This window comes from Ovis canadensis, chromosome 8 (genome assembly GCF_042477335.2).
Source record: "Ovis canadensis isolate MfBH-ARS-UI-01 breed Bighorn chromosome 8, ARS-UI_OviCan_v2, whole genome shotgun sequence".
Classification (NCBI taxonomy): Eukaryota; Metazoa; Chordata; class Mammalia; order Artiodactyla; family Bovidae; genus Ovis; species Ovis canadensis.
In genome coordinates this window covers 91,125,733-91,146,034 of record NC_091252.1, presented here as the reverse complement: position 1 = coordinate 91,146,034, position 20,302 = coordinate 91,125,733, and the positions used below count along the sequence as shown (strand labels likewise).

At 44.5% G+C, this 20,302-nt stretch overlaps 2 protein-coding genes across 3 annotated transcripts in view; one reads left to right on the top strand and one right to left on the bottom strand.

Moving 5' to 3' along the window:
* TFB1M (transcription factor B1, mitochondrial) overlaps positions 1-11,701 on the top strand; it is a 61,585-nt gene extending 49,884 nt beyond the window's left edge. For both annotated transcript variants that reach the window (XM_069598779.1, XM_069598780.1), the window contains exons 6-7: positions 6,686-6,813; positions 9,721-11,701. In XM_069598779.1, coding sequence (XP_069454880.1) covers positions 6,686-6,813; positions 9,721-9,931 — 339 coding nt within the window. In that variant the 3' untranslated portion in view covers positions 9,932-11,701. The remainder of the gene's footprint in view (positions 1-6,685; positions 6,814-9,720) is intronic.
* The window catches only part of TIAM2 (TIAM Rac1 associated GEF 2), a 241,298-nt gene continuing 226,236 nt past the window's right edge, over positions 5,241-20,302 (bottom strand). Inside the window, exons 21-30 of the mRNA XM_069598772.1 lie at positions 18,346-18,525; positions 16,337-16,455; positions 15,284-15,392; positions 14,632-14,690; positions 13,964-14,069; positions 12,935-13,022; positions 12,422-12,576; positions 9,543-11,160; positions 9,065-9,181; positions 5,241-5,619 (exon numbers count right to left, since the gene is read on the bottom strand). Of these exons, the coding sequence (XP_069454873.1) occupies positions 10,565-11,160; positions 12,422-12,576; positions 12,935-13,022; positions 13,964-14,069; positions 14,632-14,690; positions 15,284-15,392; positions 16,337-16,455; positions 18,346-18,525 (1,412 nt within the window). The 3' untranslated portion in view covers positions 5,241-5,619; positions 9,065-9,181; positions 9,543-10,564. The remainder of the gene's footprint in view (positions 5,620-9,064; positions 9,182-9,542; positions 11,161-12,421; positions 12,577-12,934; positions 13,023-13,963; positions 14,070-14,631; positions 14,691-15,283; positions 15,393-16,336; positions 16,456-18,345; positions 18,526-20,302) is intronic.

The following is a 20,302-nucleotide window of genomic DNA, read 5'->3' as shown; positions in this document are numbered from 1 at the left end:
GTCTGAGGCAATATAGTATTTAATTTTTTTTATATTTGGCTACGCTGGGTCTTTGTTGCTGCTTGGGCTTTCTCTAGTTTCAGTGAGCGGGGGGGCTTCTCATTGAGTTGGCCTCTCTTGATGTGAAACACGGGCTTTACGTGCATGAGTTTCAGTAGTTGTGGAACACAAGCCCAGTTGCTCAGCGGCATGTGGAATTTTCCCAGACCAGGGATCAAACCCGTGTCCCCTGGATTGGCAGGCAGGCTCCCATCCACTGTACCACCAGCAAAGTCCTGATATTTAATTCTTAAACCAAGTCTATGAGAGAGAAGAAATCATCTCATTTTTAGAGGTGAGAAAACTAAGCTCCTGAGAAGTTATGTAAGGTCCATAAAATGAGTAAGTAGCAGGAATGTGGGATTCAAGCCCGGAATATTGTGATTTTTGAAGCTCTGTACACACAGCCCTGCCCCGTCCATTTAGAACAGAATGTGTTTTCAAGTCTCATTATAATGAGTCGCTCCTTTCTGTGGTGGTCTGGGTTAAGCTCTGGAAACGAATGAACCCTGACACCTCTGTAGCCTGAAATAGAAACATTTGCTTCTCACTCATGCCAAATCCACAAGTGACTCAGCAGTCCCAATTGTTTTCTTTAAAATGTTTTCATGTATCTGTTTTTTAAGAAAAAATGACATGCGATTCCCTTGGTGTATTTTTCTCAGTGACAGTATTCTGGACATTCAGACAAGCTTTTGTTTAAAGAATCAGTCGTTTGACTGAATGTTGGAGAAGAAATAGGGATACCAAGCCTTTGTGGGAGGCGGTTCTCCAGACCTGTGTGTCTCACTCCTGCCCACACAGGAGATCATCCCGCTTTGGAGAAGCCCTGGGGCCCTCAGTGTGTTTAAAATACTGCCCACTTAATTCCAATGGAAAGTTGAGGTTCTGAAAATTTTTTTTTAAGTGTCTTTTCTCGTTTATTTTCTCTTCAACCTTAAAAAATAATTTAGGTTTAGATTAAGACAGTCTACCTATTCCAGTCCCACAAATTTAAAGTGACTGACTTAATCCTAAAAGAATGTTTCTCTTCTTGACTCCATCATGGAATATTAACAGTATCAGCTATGAGCACAATCAGTGTTTTATTTTCCTCCACCTTTATGGTCATTTTATTTAAAATAATGCTTTAAGCTGCTCTGAACACTTGATCCTTTAGAATTGGTGGTTTGTAGACTAGTCGATTACAGTGAGGACTGTGTTTAAATGAAGATGACTGTTCTCTGGCTACCGTGTGCTCCCGAATGTCTAATGAGGCCACCCGGCTCCGCGGCTCTGTGCGATTCAGCCATGTTTCTGATGTGGCTTACGCTGCCATTTCTCTGTTATTTACTACCTTATTTTTCCAACATTTTGTTGCTCCTTTTAATGTCTTCATGTGAAAGGATCTTGAGGGCTTGCTTTCTGTGTCTTTATCACATTATTTTAGAATATTAAGACAGTCTTTGGATTTTGCAGTGACACCTGGAGATCACCCTGTAAGTCTGTGTTTGTTGTTTGCTTTGCATGTTATTTTGAGAACCAGGAGTTTTTTTTGAACAACATCCTCACTTGCTGGTAGTGTCTCAGGTTGTGGCCTGAGCGCCCCTCGTCCGGGCCTGGCTCTCAGCTCACCGCCCCTCCTCCTCCCCCCCTCTGCCTGCCTGCCTTGTGCTTCTCCCTCTCTGCCCACTGGGTCTCCTGTGTTTCAGTCCTGGCCCACGCTCTGCCGTCCTGGGTGGGTTCGCGTGGACTTTGTGATATTGCCAAACTAGAGAGCTTACGTCAGTTGCCATCATTTCTCTTTATTTATTGTTATACCTCTGGTTACATACATAGGAGGTCCCCCCAGACTCCGTGAGTTAAACTAGTAAAATCAGCATGTGAAGGAAGAGATCCGGTAGCTATGGAATTCGTCTTTACAAAGATAGTCTTTCAAGTCAGAAACAGGAAGAGCAGGACAGCGTGAACACAGTTAAGAGGGCACCTCCGCCAAGGAGAGCGGGTCTGGGTGCTGAGAGCACGGGGGCTGGGGGAATCCGGCGCCCTGTGCCCATGAGCGGCCAGGCCCTCGGGCTGAGCACCAGCGGCCGTGGCGGCAGCATCTGCAGGAGCCTGCTCCTGCCCCGTGCCTCTGCAGGCCCTCTCAGCATAAGAGCTTGCACCTTGGGTAGTTTTCTTAGGGAGGGAATGTGCTGACGAGTCAGCTTGCATGCCTCTTTGACAGTTGTGACTCATGAATTAGTGCATCCACGTTCATTTATTCATCTCCTCAGTAGAGTGATGGAGATATCTATAGCAGCAGCAATTACTGGTAAGTTTGAGGGGCTTCCCTGGTGGCTCAGAGGTTAAAGCATCTGCCTGGAATGCAGGAGACCCGGGTTCAATCCCTGAGTTGGGAAAATCCCCTGGAGAAGCAAATGGCAACCCACTCTAGTACTCTTGCCTGGTGAATTCCATGGAGGGAAGAGCCCTGTAGGCTACAGTCCATGGGGTCACAAAGAGTCGGACACGACTGAGCAACTTCACTTCACTTTGTATAGACTGAAGCCACCCCCAGGGAGCTGACTGATTCAGAGGTGCTGGAGTTTCTCTGGAGCCATGAAACAAAACCAGAGGTCAGGCCCTGGCCGCAGCCCAGCCCTTAACAGGGACCTCCTCCATTCCCAGGTGCCTCCAGGGGATGTTGTTACACAAACACTGAAGTCATGGTTTGTGGAAAAGGTTGTGGTTTTAGAAAGGTGTTTTCCCTGTGATCATTCGGTACTTCCAAGTTAAGGATAACAGAATATCCTAATCCGGTATTTGTGCGTCCTTGTCCCTCTTGTATTTGTTTAAAATTAAGCGTTCGCCTCCCCACAATTGTGCCCTTTCTTGGGACCAAGAAACCCTCGTACGTCTTGTTGTTGCTGGTAGGCCTAATTTGCATGCATACTTGTGTTTACATAACATACCCAGTAAAAAACCCTCTCCCTCCTCTGCCCTCACTTTGGCTGCCTCTTAGATTTATTATTTCGTGCCCTCAGCTGTCTCACTTTTCTTACATGCTTATGGTCCCAGAGTAAACACTGTGCCTGTTTAAAATCTGTTCTTTTTTTTTTTTATCATTCTAAGAAGGAAAAGAGAGGGAACACACTCAGGCATTCGCCAAACTGCGTGACTATAATATCACAGGCATAAACTGCGTGACTATAATATCACAGGCAGTAGTGACTGTGACCACTACCCTTCTCGGGGGAAGGTACAGCCGCAGGGCCAGGGCATTCTGACGGAGGCATGGGCATGGGAACCCTGAGGGAGTGAGCCAGCACTGGTTAGGGAGGAACCAAGCATCCCCAGGGTGCTCCCCCGACTCTCATTTCACCTGACGCCGAACGTGACTCTCCTACCTCAGGATCTCTGTGCCCTTCATGCCGTCCACACGAATCTGTCTGAGACGGTCCTGCCTTGAAGGTCGAATCCTTGTGTGGTTTCTGGAGTCTGATTATTCCCTGTAGGTCACCCTTTGTTCGCATCATTCCCTCTGTCCTCTCCCAGTTGTGGTCCTATCTTGGCTAAGTGAACTGTAACTTCCTAGGCGTTCCTCCTCGCCAGTGGCTTATCCTTTAATGGTCCTGAACACCATGGGAGCTGCTGAAGACCTTTTCTTAGATAATGGCCAGCACTGTTTCTGTACCTCTCCGTGGGGTAGTTATTGAGCTCTTTGACATGTTAGGATGATCATCTCAAAGTCAGAAACAGAGCTGCGCAGTCTTCAGTGTTCCCTGGACCGTGCTGATTCAGGATCTGAGCTGGCAATATCTGAGATGTAATAGCTTCTTACCCCAGATTTCCCATGAGGCCGAAGTGCTGCTCTGAGCCCATAACCAGTCACGTCCTAGACACGCTGGCCTGGGAAGTGGGACACCCGCCTCCAGCCTGCTCATGTTGAGAAGCAGAACCTCCACTTTGTGCAGCATTGACCTTACGGTGGGTTGAAGAGTCAAACATCTAACGTCGTAAACGCTCTAATTTGAAATTCCAGTAGGTCGTTTTAGTATACTGGCCGGCTGAGTTTGGAAAGGGACTGGCAGCATTTAGCTACCTCTAGTGCCCAAGTGCCGACTTCTTTTTTGGAATCAAACCCTTTAACAGACTTAAAACTCAGGCAAGGAAGTTTAATGGTTGTAATTTTAAATAAGCGTTCATTTACAAGTAAAAAGCATTTTTGAATCTATTACCATAGTTACCAAGTAGCTTTCCTGTGGTTCTGCAGAAAATGGGCTCCATCCTACAGCATGACTCTGAGAAGTGTGTTTGGAGGCAGGTATAGAAAAGAGGGTGGTGTAGGTCTCCCAGAGAAGCAGGACACGTTGCTGGAAGAGCCTTTTTGCCTGAGTTTTCTGTGATCCTCTGCTAAATAGTGACTGTATTTGATTGTGAGTGGAGATTTCCTTTTATCTGAAACATACTATTAGCCAGCTTAACTGGGTATCAAAGTTATATTCAAACTTTAGAAGTCTATTGCTACAGTTTATATGGAGTGCTGCTCTGTTTATACTGGGTTTTAAACTTTTTAAAAACTAAAAAACAGATGCTGCCTGTATTTGTAAATACCAGCTATATCTCAAAGGAATAAAATCAGGCAAATAAAGATGAGGCCACATTTTTAAATCCAAGGATTGTAGGAGTGGCGGTTTCTTCCTGGAAGGAGAATGCATCTATCCCTGTTTTCGTGCCCTTTGGTCGTAATAGTATTTGAACATTAGAGTTTTGATAATATTTTGTGGGTTTAGGGTTGGGTAGGGTTTAATTGGGTAGGGTTTAATTTTATCTCAGTTTACTAAAAAATTATTTTCTCTGGAGACTGGCAGGCTGCTGACTGGAAGAATCCTTTCAGAACTAATTTGGAAGGATTGGATTGAAAGGGTTCAAGGGGCTGAGTCATAGAGGGTTGGCAGAATGAGTAGTCAGGACAGGAATGCCAGTGAGCGCAGGTGGTAGAAAGGGGTGGGCAGCGTCGAGAGAACGGTCTAGAACAGCTGAGTTCACTCGATCCCCAGTCCCATGTGCTCTCCCGTGCCCCTCTCCTCTGTGTTGACCACAGGCCTCTCTGGGCGCTGGATCCTGTTCCGTGGTGTTTTTGAGAAGCTCTAAGGAAAGTCCTGGCCTTTTAGCTGAAACACTTGGTTTCCTACAGGAAAGGAAGTGCTTGTTTGTGAACTTGGAGAAACACAGCACAATTTGAAAAAAACTATTAAAATTTAATAAGAACATTGAGATAGTCACTCTGCGGTGGAAGAATAACTGTTCCACCCGAGGCATATAATCACACTAAAACAGTCTGAAGATGGACATTTTAGGGAGCATTTTCAGGTGCAAAGTCTCTCCATTGCCAGCTTTCACTCTCCAGCTTAGAACATTCTCAGCATTTGCCAGCCTCAGTGATGGGGATGGGGGTAGGGGGGGCGCAGGGAGGTCAGCAGGGTGGTTCCAGGCGGCTCAGACCCCACCTAGCAGGAGAAACATCTCTGGCGCCTCTGAAAGCACATCCAGGTTGGTTGTCTTGGGTCTTTCTCATCCACACATCCTGATATCACGTGCGAATACTTTTCCTCCAACCTGAAAACAAACAACAGAAGTTGCCCCATCCTTATATGTTACAGGCCCATTTGAAGGAATAATTTTGTAGCCACAAGGATATTTAGGAGCATGTCCTCCCGAGAGAACGTGATAACCCCTGTGAGTTTTAAAACATAGGATTCCTTTTGACTAGTGGTGGTATGGCCCATACTTGATAAATTGCTGGACTTTCTTAGCCTCTGATGTTCTAAGAAGCAGGTTTAGCAATAATCCCTTAGAGACTGATGCGTTTGTAAATTATGAGTAGACTTCCCACTTCCTAGACCACGTCTCTGTCAGGCTTGTGTGTGTCGTAGCTGCTTTGACTATTTCCTCTCCTAGTCTTTACTTTCAGTATTTTTCTAGCGTTGTTTTGAATATATCCTTGTGAACCACTGTAAGTCCATTTTTAGAATAGGGATATGCCTGAGAAGTTTTATTTTCTGATAAAGAATGTCAACAGCTGGTAGTAGCTTAACACTTAAACAGTAGTATTTTTGGTGGTTTCCATTCCATTTGGTTCCTGCCTGTGCCTCGTGGGACATTTAAAGTTATTAGCAGAAAGTTATGTGGCCATGCAGACAACGAGCATGAATTCGATCCAGCTGATTAATCAGTGTCTGTATCCGAAAGAAGTGGTGTCCTAGTTGATGTTCTTTCTGGGGAGTTTAGGGCTGAGTGGTCCCTTGGGGGCCCATCTGCCACATCTCTGGCTTTTGAAGTCCAGCCTAACTTGCGGAACTGCTGCTGCAGCTTATTTTTTCACTCATTCAAAAGCTTAATATTGTTATGCTGTTACCTGCCTAACAGACTTTAAAGATTACTTGGATTAATCTTAAATGGCCATTGTAAGAACCGCATTCTAAAATTAAGTGACTATTAAGCACAGGCCTAGTGGCTGCCATTACAGAACAGATGCAGCCAACTGGGAGTCCCTGCGGCAGCTCAGAGGCGAGTGTGCATCTTACATGCCTGGAGGAGATCCACCCTCCTGCGCTGTACGAGGATAAACCGTTTAATATACTGCACCAGGCAGTAAAATGCTGTGTGTTTTCTGGCAATGAAGGTGGACTCGGGCGTGGTGCACTTCACCCCACTGCCCCAGCCCAGGATCGAGCAGCCCTTCAAGCTGGTGGAGAAGGTGGTTCAGAATGCCTTTCAGTTCCGAAGGAAATACTGCCATCGAGGGCTCGGGTAAGAATGTTTTTTCCTGCTCGGTAGCACTTTTTACACACTCCTCAATCACCTTCCAAGATTAAGAACTAATGTTTTTATGATTGTTCAAACTGCCTGTAAATATTACCCTTAGTTCAGATCCTGCAATGAACAAACTTTGACAGCCACTGAGGAGAAAGCAAAACGTTGTCTTAACCGCAGATGCCACTGGGAGGTTTTGTTTGGTCGTAAGTACAAACTAAAACTGACATCACACAGTTTACAGTGAGCCTGTACTGGGAGGTCATGATTTCACTCAGGACTCAAACCGTCTGAGCTGTTGTTACTTTTGACACTTCTGTCACTACACATGTGGTGTTTTCTCCAACACGAGAAAATTCCCTAATTTTCCAACCACCACCTGGGTGTCATGCAATTTAATTCAAGTCTGATAACTCACTGCCTGGTATTAACGCAGCCCCTCAGCTCAGTGCCACCAGGCTGTCCCCACTTCAGACACTAGTGGCGAGTCTCAGACTGTTGCTGGTATTTTCTGACTGGCTATAAATTGGCAGTTTCCATGATCTCATCCATCTTCAGCCTCAATAATCTCTAGAATGGCTCATAGTACACTTACCTTCATGTATTGGTTTTAAAGGCTGTAACTTGGGAACTGCCAGAGTTGGAGGAGAGGCCCAGCACGTGGTTTGGGGGTGGGATGCCCTCTCAAGGTTTCTTACCTCCCAGCACCTCGTGTGTTCACCAGCCTTGAAGCTCTCCTAACCCTATTATTTGGGGGTTTTATGAAGTTCATTACCCAAGCTGGACTGAGTAAAGCCTTGGCCGCTGGCGATCAAGCTCAGTTTTCCAGCTCTTCTTTCCTCAGACATGCAGCGAGTGGTGCATCCTTCAGTCACATAATTGAGTCCCCTAGCCTCATGCTTTCCAGGGGCCACCAAGAATCACCTCGTTAGCACAGAACTCAGGTGTGATCAAAAGGGGCTTGTTATGAATAACAAACGATGTTCCTGTCACCCCCTACTCAGGAAATTCCAAAGATTTTAGAAGCTCTGTCTCAGGAACCTAGGATAGAGACCAAATATGTGTGTATCTCCTATCACACACTGTCTAAGTGGGTTTTTTAATGCCCTCTTTCCATCAGGCTGCTATATCTTGAAGATTTTAAGGACATGTTTAAAATTAGGAAGCAAAGATAACTTCTGAGTAGCCAGAACAACGTCTGGAGTATCCGTGAGATCCGTGTGTATCTGTTTTTATTAACAGAAAGCTCCTGTGTGTGAGCCTGAGAGGCCTCAAGGTAGCCAGTGACAGGAAAACAAGTGACTAGGCCCACATAGTCTAAGAAGGCAGGAAAGCAAATGTGTGTTTTTAAGATATCCACCTAATACAGTCAACTGTAGTTCTTTACATCAGTTTAGCTTTAGAGGCATATACTAGTTTCCAGGGCTTCCCAGTGGCGCTAGTGGTAAAGAACCTGCCTGCCAGTGCACGAGATGTAAAGAGACACAGGTTCGAGCCTGGGCCAGAAGGATCCCCTGGAGGAGGGCATGGCAGCCCACTCCAGTATTCTTGCCTAGAGAATCCCATGGACAGAGGAGCCTCGCGGGCTACAGTCCATGGGGTTGCAAAGAGTCGGACATGACTGAAGTGACTTGGCACGCACTATTTTCTAAAAGCTAGCTCCATTTCAGTTCTCTCGTTCTGGTTTTGTGAAGAGTCCCCTTAGCATGTGAAATTATTTCAGGCCCAGCTGGACAGCTGCCTCCTGAAACCATTGGAATCCACAGACCCACCCTTGAGGCTCTGACAGGACAGGTAGAATCCTCAGCCTGCCGTTGGCTGGCTCTAGTTAGGCCAGTGTTCATGCTCACCAGGAAGTTACTACTTCTCTAGTTGGTGATGCCGCTGGCTATCCTGGTACCATTAGAGTGAAGGCACCCCTCTGGTTCGCCGCAGTACCGCCGCCCCCGCCCACCCCCCCGCCAGGATGCTTTGCCACAAGTCGGACACAAGCTGGAGATCAGGGAGGGGAAAAAAAAATCATGGAAAGTACATCCTAAGTGTAGCAGTCCTGGAACGGGCCTGAGCCCAGAGTTGGCCCTAGCGTTTCCAAGACAACCCCCAGCTAAGTAATGAGCTCCTTTCATGGCACACATGCCACCCCCTGTGCAGAGATGGACCAAGTCTTGTGACACCACACAGCAGTCTCAGATCACAGAAATTATGATCAGACCCCTGCTTGCCATGAAGCTGAACACAGTCAACTCACCCTGAACATGTGGGGACCTGGCGTTCCTGGTTGAGAAGACCATCAGCCTGTAAGAAAGCTCGGTCTCCTCTTGCCACGCCGTCTTCCAAGCCCTTTGAGACAAGTTCTGTTGAATCTCTGAGAAGAAAACAGAATCTAGGTGTAGCTTTGCAATATTTCAGTCAGTTTCACTATTCACTTTAAAACAATAATCTGATTGTTAGATGAAATTTACAATTTATACTTGAGTCAATTTTAAGGATGCTTCAGTTAAAGAGGAAAATAACTTTCTATTTTCACATGTTTTCTAACTTTAGGCTGGTAAATTCAAGTGACAGAGAATCAAAACTGCACCAGAAATAATATGTAGTTTTTATATTTAAAATGTGAGGCACAAACTTGTATTTCTCTGAGAATGCAGCTGAGCATATGATAAATTTCCCTTAAAGATTTTTCTCACATTGTCAGATTAGCTCCGCCCTCAGTGGGGGGTTCATACCTGTTGCCAGTGGTGTAAGCAGAGCCTCCTCCATGGGCTTGGGGCCCGCAGGTCACTGCAGAGGCTCCTCTTCCACTCCCTAATGTCGGAACCATGCCGTTTTCAAAGGAGGGGAGAAGGAAGCAGCATCATTTGTAGAATTTAAGTGAAATCTGATTTTTTTTCCTCTTCCTTTCAGAATGTTATTCCCTGAAGCTCAGCGATTAGAAAGCACAGGAAAACTGTTAGAGTCGGCAGATGTGGACCCGACTCTCCGACCTACCCAACTCACTGTCTCACATTTTAAGAGCCTCTGCGATGTGTACCGAAAAATGTGTGATGAAGACCCACACCTCTTTGCTTACAATTTCAGAGAAGAACTCAGGCAAAAGTCAGAAAAAAGAGGATGACAAGGAGAGCTGCAGACTGTAGCTGCTACTTCAGGGGCTGCCACCCTGCCAGGTGTTGAACTTCTCATATGTGCTCACAGCTGTGACTTACTCCCCTTTTACAGCTTGGTAAAGAGAATAAATATCAAGTAAGATACAGTACAAGCTTTAATATACATATATATACTGCATAGATGTGACATGTTTAGTATAAACAGCATCTATTACAACCTTACAAAAATGAAGTCTCTGCACATTGTACCCCTAACCCACATTAGAATAATTTAAATATGCTTTAAATAAAGTGAAACCTAATAGTTGAAAGAAAGTATTGGAGAAAAAATGACCTTTTAAAAGCTATTAATCACAACTTCCCCACTTTTTTCTACATAAATTAGAATGCATTCGTCTTAAGGATTCTAAATAATTTTGATACCTGCTCAAAAGGAATATAAACTAAGTAATTTACAAATTCTGACCAGTTTAAGCTAGTTTTCTGATCCACAATAAATTAAAATAACTTAAGTCTTTACAGCTATTTGTGGGAAAATGTATCCTGCACAAAACCTAATGAATAGTGTTTCTGCAATTTTCATTTCGCCACCAGTTTAACAGTGAAACCAGCAATGTAACCCATATCTGGGTTGGACTGTGCTAGGACTTTCCATGGCTCTCTGTTTCATAAAAGCACTCTTCGTTGACAACCGACGTTAAGCTCTGGACACTGAATTCTCGCTCGAGGACAGAGCTGAGATCAAGGTTGGCATTTCCAGGATGACTGTCCAGGGACTGGTGACGCGTCTGCGCCTTCAGCAGGGTACCCCTGTCCCGCTTGGTGCTGTTGGCCTTGCGTTTGATGGCACAGAAGTGCCCCCGCACCAGCTTGGGCTGCCCATCCTTGCCGGGCGGCTCTTCAGCTGGGTGAGCGTCGGGGTCCTCAGAGATCCTCAGTCTCTGGAACTGGATCTCAATGTCTTTGGTGGGGCTGCCCTGCCTCCGAGCCTGGGGGTAGTCCTCCTCCTCGTCGCTCAGAATGTCGCTCTCTTTGATGAGACTGTCGGAGAAGTCGGCCAGGCCCGAGTGGGGGTGCTGCTGGGTGTCCTGCCTGCTTCCTGCAGGGGGGCAGCCGCTGCTCTGGGTGCTGCTGCTCAGGCTGCCCTCGTCCGAGTCCAGGGAGCTGCCCTTGCCTGGCTCCCCCGGCCACTCGCTGCTGGAGGAATTCTTAAGGACTTTTAAGGACCTGGATGAAGCTGCAATGAGAAAAGCACACATTCCCTTATGACGGAGGAACTGATTCTGAATGTGTAATGTTGGCTTTGGAGGTTATGAGAGTTAACATCTTAATTAACATTTTTTCATTTCACTTCAGTTACCAACTGTCCTGGGACTTGAGCCAAAAAAAAAAAAATGTAGATACTGCAAATATGGACCTTTTTTACTTACGTGTAGTTGAAATTTAAAGTTGGGGAATTTGGCATTTTTGGATGATCAGTTATCAGAACTTAATTATTAAGATAGAATAAGTGATGAAGTGTCATAAGGGCTAGGATTCTTATTTTGCTAATGAATAAATTTAAAAGTTAGTGGCTAATAAAATCTAGTTTCCTTTCTTTTACTAAAGTACTTTGTAGTTTCAGAACTAAGATTACATTCTTTCTCTGCCCACCTTCCCACCTGTTTATTTCCATTGCTGCTCAGGTAAAGATTGAAAAATGCTCGTTTTCTCATGAGAACTGTCTGTTGGATTTCTCATCAACTTTGAGATTTAACAAGAATATTGAGTTGCACACACGTGTATTTGTGTTTAATTCCTTTCTCTTGGGTTGAAAGGAAGAGGGGGAGTTCAGTTGTGTTTCTGCTGACAGTAGTATATTTTTGATGGCTGTAGCTTATTTTGCCAGTGGAGGAAAAAATAGAAAATATATGGTAACTCTGAAGAGGTCAAACTACCAAAAATAAGAGATACATTTTGCAAGACTAAAAACTAGATCAGTGGTATTAATGAAATAGCTATATAGAAAGCTAAAAGTTTTAAAAAACAAAGTTTAAGAGCAGCAGGATTTGGAATGCTTATCTATACAGTGGGTTTACTAAGAGTGGGTATATTCGATTTTTTGACCTTTATTTACTTAGTATTGACCTTCTCTAGAGGCTTTGCACTGTTGGCAAAGCCAACGTGGCAATGAGCAGAACCAAGTCCCTCAACTCCAGTATATCTCAGTGGAAGAGAGAAGATAGGAAGTGTAGACTGTCAGCTAGTGGAGACAAGGATTTGGGGTTGGGGGTGGTTATACTGTATAAAGTGGGGAGAGGCATGCTTTAGGTTTCTTAAATAGAATGGCAGTGACCACCTCATTCCGTCCTGTGTGTTGGGGTCTGGTTTACAGCTTAGAAAGCTACTGCAGATCATTTACAAAGTGATGACTGGCTCCCCTGTTCTAAGAGCATGCGTGCTTACAGAGAAGGTCATCATGTTCTCCTGAGTACACCCAAGGCTAGACGAATTCTCACCTAATTTGGCTGAGACAGGAACGCGGTTCTTAAGGGGTACCAGGCGATCCTTACATGTTTTCTCCAGGGGCAGTTCACACTTTATGTGGCGCCTGAAGTTTTCCCTCAGAATAGCTCGAATCACCTTGACGATGCTGGTTTTGCTTTCGTTGTCACTGGAGGGGAGAGAAAACACTGGTGGTTTCTGCTCTCACCCAGCGTCCCCTTGTCTGCTGCCCTCCCGTGCTGCATGAGGGCAGACTGACAGCAAGTTGCCCAGCCTCTGCATGCCGCGGTCTCTTGTCACTTACAAAAGGAGAACTGATCGTCCTTGAACTTCCTGCAGGCACTAAGCTTTGGCTGTATATTTAATCAATGTATTATTCTACTAGAGCCGCAGTTGCCAGTTTGCAGAGTGGGGGTGTGATCCTGAAGTCATCAAAATTCAAGAGGGCACTAAAAATGGGTTTATTTTTAAGAGAACATAACTCTGTCTCATTTCCACAGGCTCTCATTTTCGGAAGGCAGTAATACCTGCAGCACAACTGAAAGATGGTCTCTGGGCGTCCTTCTATTTCTGACTTGGTGTGGATCAGCTCCCATAAGGAATTATTTTCTGTCCCTGTGTAGAAAGAAGCCAGGGGCTGCAACTCTGCCAGAGATGCTGTGATAAAGGACACTGGTGAAACTTGAAACCCACACTCTAGTAACTTTTTTTAAAGAGTTCAGTATTCCCAATCCTGACTCTCATCATTTTCTTCTGGGGCCCAAGTCTGTGTATGACTTCCACAATAGTTACAAAAAGTTAAATATGTTTAGTTACTTTTTGTACATTTCCTGCTGACATTTCCCATCCACCTTGGTGCTTTTGCCCTATCTCTGGGAAAGAGGTAAGTGGACCCCATTTTTCAACCTCATTCCTTGGAAGGAACAATAGGATGTACTCAGGCACTTTAGGTAAGGCAGCCAGCACCACACTCAATCATGGTCCAGGAAACATGAGTACTTCCCACAAAAACTGAACAGGGACCCAGACTGTCACTGCAGGCCTCAGCCTGGTGGTCTTTTCCATCACCAGAGGCACTGTCACCAGAACAGGGTTATTCTAGAAGGATCTCTGAACATTTTGCATGGAAAATTTTTTTCTGTATCACTTGTAATACTGCTGAATCTTAAGGAATTTTCTGGTATTTCAACTTTTGTAAAAATTTGTGGACCTGTGTTTCTTTAACAAATTTTAGGGATAGATATTACCCTAAAATTATTAGAATAACTAGAAATGTTAGATATTAGGATATTAGGAAAATGTTGAAAACCATAAACAGTGAAAATAAGAAAACAATGAAGAGAAGTATTTGGCAAAGAAAAGTCATCCTCTAGCATTTACTTCCTCCAAAGCCTGTAAAGAGACATCACAACAATGTCTCGTCCTCATTTTCCTTGCCTGTAAAATACCAGAAGTTATCCCCAGGTTCCTTCCTCCTATTTTTTCATTCCATAGTTTGAAAATTCCCTGAAGATTTTTTTTTTTTTTCTGGCATTTGTACGACACACAACAATTACCTGCTGTATTTCCCAGTCTAACTTGAAGCGCAGATATGGGAATCAACCAGCGGAACTTAAACGGATCCAAGTCGGCATTGCCGTGCACAGGCCGGGAATTTGAGGGCTGTAAGGTGAAAGCCCCCCAAGAGCAGGGTTAAAGCAAGCTGGCTCCCAGGGTACGTGTGCACATGGCAGGAACTGGGTGCTGTCCCTGGTGCAGACCTGCCGCTGTGTGGGGCTCAGAATGCAGAAGGGAATTGGTCAGGTGAGCCCCAGCTTTGAGGAAGCTCTCCGATGGGATGTGGACAGGGCAGAGTTGTAGTTTGGGGAGCAGAAGTCCTAGGCTTCTGAGCAATAATGACAAGCAAGCCTCCTATGACCTCATGTTACCACCTCTAAAAAGAAACCAAAAGTCTGACTGACTTGTATGGAGCAAACATGGGTCATTTTTAGGGACAGAAAAACTGCTTTTCTAGGTAGGCCCCCAGAATGGGTATTACATCTTTTCAAACAAACATCTTTGATGGGGAGAATAAGAAATACCCCAAGTATCTGATTCGCTCAGTTACCCCAGGAATAAGCCACATCAGTTGGCCAGGCCTTGGTCCTTAGCAGGCTTCCCAGTTAAGTACCAGGAAGGTACAGTTCACAAAGTTAGCTTTAACCAAAGTTAATTCATGTCTTACCAATTTCTTTTTCAGTTTGCAGTTTTCTTTATAAACCAATATGACAGCTCTCTTAAAAACTAAAGAGAAGAGAAAGAAATGTCATTATTTAATACAAATTCTCCTAACATTGAATTGAAGCTGAATATTTTAATAGAACAAAGCTCTTCAAGTTTCCACAACGCTGACACACGGGTGAATAAATAGTACTTCGTTCTGTTCATATTTGAATCATGCACAAGTACTTGCTTATTTAAAAGCTATTGTTTGAACGAGATCCTGGCATTTTGTTTTCTGAATTCTTGTTTTATCAGAAGCTGAGGACATGGGGTTCATCTCAGTGAGAACACACAGTCTATGCCCCCTCTCCCAGCTCTCGGTGGGAATTAAGACATTTTGGAGTGCAGCAAACTAAGATGACAGATTTCAAAAACAGACCCAGGAGCTCTGTTCCTGTAACACTTGGCCAGATCCACCAAGCCAAGCAGCAGAAGGGAGAAGAAGGTCATGTGTGTGCAGGGCAAGGCTTCTGAAGAGCTGGAAGCGGCCCACGTTAAGTCAAAGCCCTTAGTGCAGTGACTCTAAGTCCTGGAAATCAGGAGTTGGTGGGTTTAGGAAGTTCTTCATTCTTGCCAGCCCCTCAAGTTTATATTCTTGTGAATGGAATACTAACCAAATACTGTGAGTTCAAGGTCCTTTCTGGCTTTTCCTAGAGACAGAAATGGATTCAACCAGGACACTGTAGAGTGCATCAGAAGCTCCCCCATTGAAAGTTCTGTGACCTAAATGGTAAAAACGAGATCAAGAAGACAAGGAAATCCAGGGGTGGGGGTCGCTCAGGAGAGAGGGGAACCACACATATATGGTCATGGCTAAAAGTCAAGTATGTTCCATTTTTATGGTTCCCATGAACACAGGGCCTAAATAGCAGGTTTGAAAATATAAGCTAAGCACCACACTGAAAAATAAAGGTGAAGGCATTTTGCTCCAAGGCACACACACTGTATGTGACCTGTGGGATGACATTCCTCCCACCCCAGGGTCAAAGTTCATCTCAAGTGCCTTTGAAACCACATAAGGCCTGCTAATAAAAGAGGTACCAACATTGAAACTGACTATAATTTAAAAAAAAATTCCAGCTGTTTCCTGTTCTTGCTTTTTTCTACTTAAACTACATTGCTCCTTATGTGTAGACTTTTTAAAGCTCAAGATGCTAAATTTGGTAATCCAGCCAGAGAAGAAAAGTAGGGAAATTGTCAAATTCCACTTAAACTGCTTTTATAAGTAAGAAGGTAGCCACCAATACTTGAGGTTAGAAAAGGGAAAAAAAGGAAAAGCTTTCAGTTCTCTTTCCACATGCTGATCCCTCCCCTCCCCTCCCCTCCTACAGCCCCAGCTCTCCATTTATAGTCTAGCCTCTGGGGTTTGTCTTGACCTCACGCTCCACAGGAAAAGGAGGAAGAGATATGGATACGAGCTAGGTACTAGTTCTTTTGGTATAGTATTTATTAACAGAACAGATGGTTACGTCTTTAGACCAATGCAATCAATTTTATATATTTACACCTAAATCGTGTGGCTTATTATAAGCATTAGGATCAAAAAAGAAAAATTTTAAGTAGTTTCTCCTGTAGGAAGGCCCTAACTGGGTGGCCTGGTCTGGAGGTCACCTCCAGACCCATGGTCACAGGCATTCAGCCTCTCGGAATCCGAAAATCCTACTGACCTCCTTCTCTGTTCCACTCTGCTCTGCTACAAGCTGGTCAAACACGGTCCCATAATCTTCATATATCTTCTGCATCTCATTGATGTGGCTGGCTACTTTCTCCATTGCCTTTAGTGCTTCTGCAAAATACACAGTCATAATTTGTTTTACAGTTTTGATTTGTTTGAAATCCTACCCTTCAGCAATAATGAAAAACCTTAAGATTCAAGCCAGAATTTGAGAACAGTTCTTAACTAAGAGTAGCATCATTCAGGTAGGGCTTATATAGCTTATGGTAATCTAGTTATAATGAAGAACAGCAAAACTATCTTCCACCTCAAATTCTCCTTGAAATGAGGCAGAGTACAAATAAAAAGCATCACTAACAGTAACAGCTCCCACCTATTGAGCACTTTCTATCTGGCATATTCTCCTAGGTGATTTACATGAGGCATCTCATTTAATCCCCACAGCAATGCAATCAGAATAGGACCTATTATTGCTCCCATTTTACAGATGAGAAAATTCAGGTGCAAAGGGGGGTTTTTGCCAGACATAAGGAGGAGCCAGAATTAAACCCAAGGCCGATTAGCCATAGGATACCTGCTCTTAAATTTTACCCTCCTCCCAGACCACTTAACTGGAATAGTGATCAATGACAGTTCTTCAACAAGAACTTACAAAAGCCTCCATAAATATCCCCTTTCCAGAGAAACTGTTTGCATTTATGTTTGGTGTTAATTTGAACTTTCTACATGGGCATGTGAGGGACGATGATTTTTGTCAAGGTCAAAAAGCAAAATTTCAAGTCACCTCCAAACTCACTATTTTTCATATCTTATTCTTCTGATTCAGGATTTTAATTCCATCTTTAGAAGAGGGACTTTCAGAAGACAATTTTTTTTAACAGACCCCTTTTAAAGACCATCTCAGTGCAAAGTGAACTATTATACGCAGCAATTTAATCCTAGTCATAATTTGTATCCTTTCTAAGTTTTAACTTTCATGCCAAAAAGTTTATCCTTATTACTTATGATACAATATGCTTGTCACAGAAAAACCGTTTCATTTACACTTTGCACTGTTTGCTATTCAGTAATACTAGTATTTATTAGTAAGTTTGTTTCCCTCTCCATGTGCTTATCAGGTGCAGCTTAACTGGATCTCCTAGTTCTGACACATGGGGAACAAATCCCCTTTACTCTCCAAACAGCATCTCTTTAAGGGATACTCATTGCTGTTCAGTCACTAAGTCGTATCAGACTCTGAAACCCCATGGACTGCAGCACGCTAGGCTTCCCAGTCCTTTACTGTCTCCTACAGTTTGATGAAGCTTGTGTCTGTTGAGTCGGTGATGCCATCCAGCCATCTCATCCTCTGTCGCCCCCTTCTCCTCCTGCCTTCAATCTTTCCCAGCATCAGGGTCTTTTCCAATGAGTCAGCTCTTCTCATCAGGTGGCCAAAGGATTGGAGCTTCAGCATCAGTCCTTCCACTCTACTATCAAAGTGAGGGGCCCTGTGTATTTGACAAACTTAGGCTGATAGAACATTTCTGAGGTTACCAAGAAGACACGTTGGCGTCAGCTGTAATGCTGCATCTGTCCTTGGGAGTTCAGTCTCCGCTCACAGCTCTCCACAAGGTGGAGCCTCACACAGCAGAACGGATCAGCAAACAACACAGAACCTCAAAAGTTGTGGGGAAACAGGCCCGGGCACAGGTCCTGGTAGCCCTATTTGTTAGACACATGACCCGAAGCAATTTATTTCAACTCCCTGAGCTTAAATTATGTTCTTTGAAAATGGAGTCGTCCCTCCCGGGGGCTATTCCAGTGAGATGATTTTTGCCCAAATGCTGTGCCCATCTACAGGGGTGGCCATAATACCTAGCTGTTTGCATACACGAAATGGTACCTAAAGGGGAACAATCACGATGCTGAGAAATGTTCCGAATGTGACACCAGGCAGAGGAAGAGAGGAGCGCGCAGGCCAGGGGTGGCGGCCGTCAGGTCCCCCTGGGCCCTGCTGCTTACCCGTCAGATGATAGTGCTCCTCGCTCTCGTGGTCCGTCAGGGACACCAGCTCCTTGAGCAGCAGCGGGTACTTGAGCACCCTCTGAACTGGCTTGATGAGGTAAGACTCCAGCGTGGAGGAGTGCTGCTTGGTGGGGTTCCGGGCATCCAGAAAAGCCTTAAAGGCTTTATCAGTTTTAGCTGCAAGCAGATGGATTAAAAGACCCTTAGAAGAGCACAGCAGGATGATGTAAATTCCACTTCCTTTAGGTTTTAATGGAATTAAAGATGATCCACTGCTACAGCCCTCCTACTGACATCCTTCCAGGAAAAAACCAACTGCACCAGTGGGTCACACACTCGCTGTCAACAAGGATTCCGCGTCACCGCTCAGTGACGAATCCCACAAACAAAGGGAGCTTACTCAGCTGCCAGAAGGGCCCCAGCCCCAGACCAAAGAAGAACATGGGGTCAAAATGCAGCGGAGTCTGACTTTAAAGGCACGTTCACCTGCAGACCCACAGATCGAAACTCACTTTTTCAGCGTCTATACCAAACAATTCATAAAGCCACAAAACAGTACTATCCAAACCTAAACCATACCGTTCACAAGATTCATAGAGCAAAACAAACCAGTATTTTTTTTTTTCCACTGACCTAGGACAGACTTATTTTGTACACTTAAGGGCTATTTTTAAAGCAAGATCTTTTTTTTTCCTTTTCCTTTAAAAATAAGTTGACAAGCATTACAGCTTCCACCTCCACATCTCCGAGCAGTCTAAACCTTCCACCAGATTCAGACCCGCCCCGGGCAGGGAAAACCCCCTCTCTGTGCAGTTTCATGAAGGACACTCATGAGCCCAAGTGCATTTAACGTTTTCAGAGTGCTTGTGGACACCTCAGCTGCTGCTTTGGATTCCACATGCTGGCACTGGTCCACCAGCTGCTGGAATTCAGCCAATTTGAATGAAGACAAACCTTTATTTGGGGTTTTACACAAAAGGCAAAATACAACTTGTAGGAGGTGCAGTACCATTTTGAATATGGCTACGAGACAGCATGGATGGTGAGATGACCGTTCATCTCCGTGACAAGGAACTGAGCAAACCATCTGTATGCTTTTAGTTTATTATATTGCCAAGAAGATATTCCTCAGAGGAAATTAGTTGTTTCTGGTTTAAAGAACCAGAGAAGATAGATTTGGGCTATGTCTTGTTAACCTCTAAGACTTCATCTAGAGGGTAGCACTCTAAGACTTCATTTTCCAACTTGAGCCTATTTTAAGATGCTATGAAGTTCTGGATTTAAACTGAAGGGCAGAACTGCATCCATGGACATGACTGAACACTGTCAGTGTCTGGAGGAACCCTCCACACCCTCATGATACCATAGAGACCATTCCCTGGTTCTGAAATAGACACATGGAAGCACAAACTCCAGATTCTTCATGGCAATGCCATTAGGAAGCATTTGATGAGAGAGAGAAGGGGCTCGAAATGTAGTTGGCTGCTATTAACCTGTTGACACAACTAAAAAAGTTCCAATACAAAAGCCTCTCAAACACTTGCCACTGTCACGGAAAACAGCCCTGATTCACTGGCTTCCAGACAGGTGGCAAATCTTCCCAAGAGGAAGCACACAGGGCAACCTTAACTCCAAAGGAGGCATTCACCTCTCGGGGGAATCATTTCTTTCTCCTGGGAATTTTATATTAAGAGTTCAAGATTCAGTGGGTTCAGATCCTAAACAGGATCTGCAAGTACACTTGAGAGAATGCAGGTAGCCTGGTGACCTTTCCTGGAGACAGTTCAGATGACCTTAACTAGGATGACATACATTTTCATAAAATGCCTTCCACTATAGGACCCCCGCAGAACGGGAGCGACCTCTGGGGACCTGTATCTGTTTGATGGTCTCCATGCAGACTGAATTACTGCTGCTCATGACCTTGAGCTTAAAAGTGTCCTCTCATCTCTGC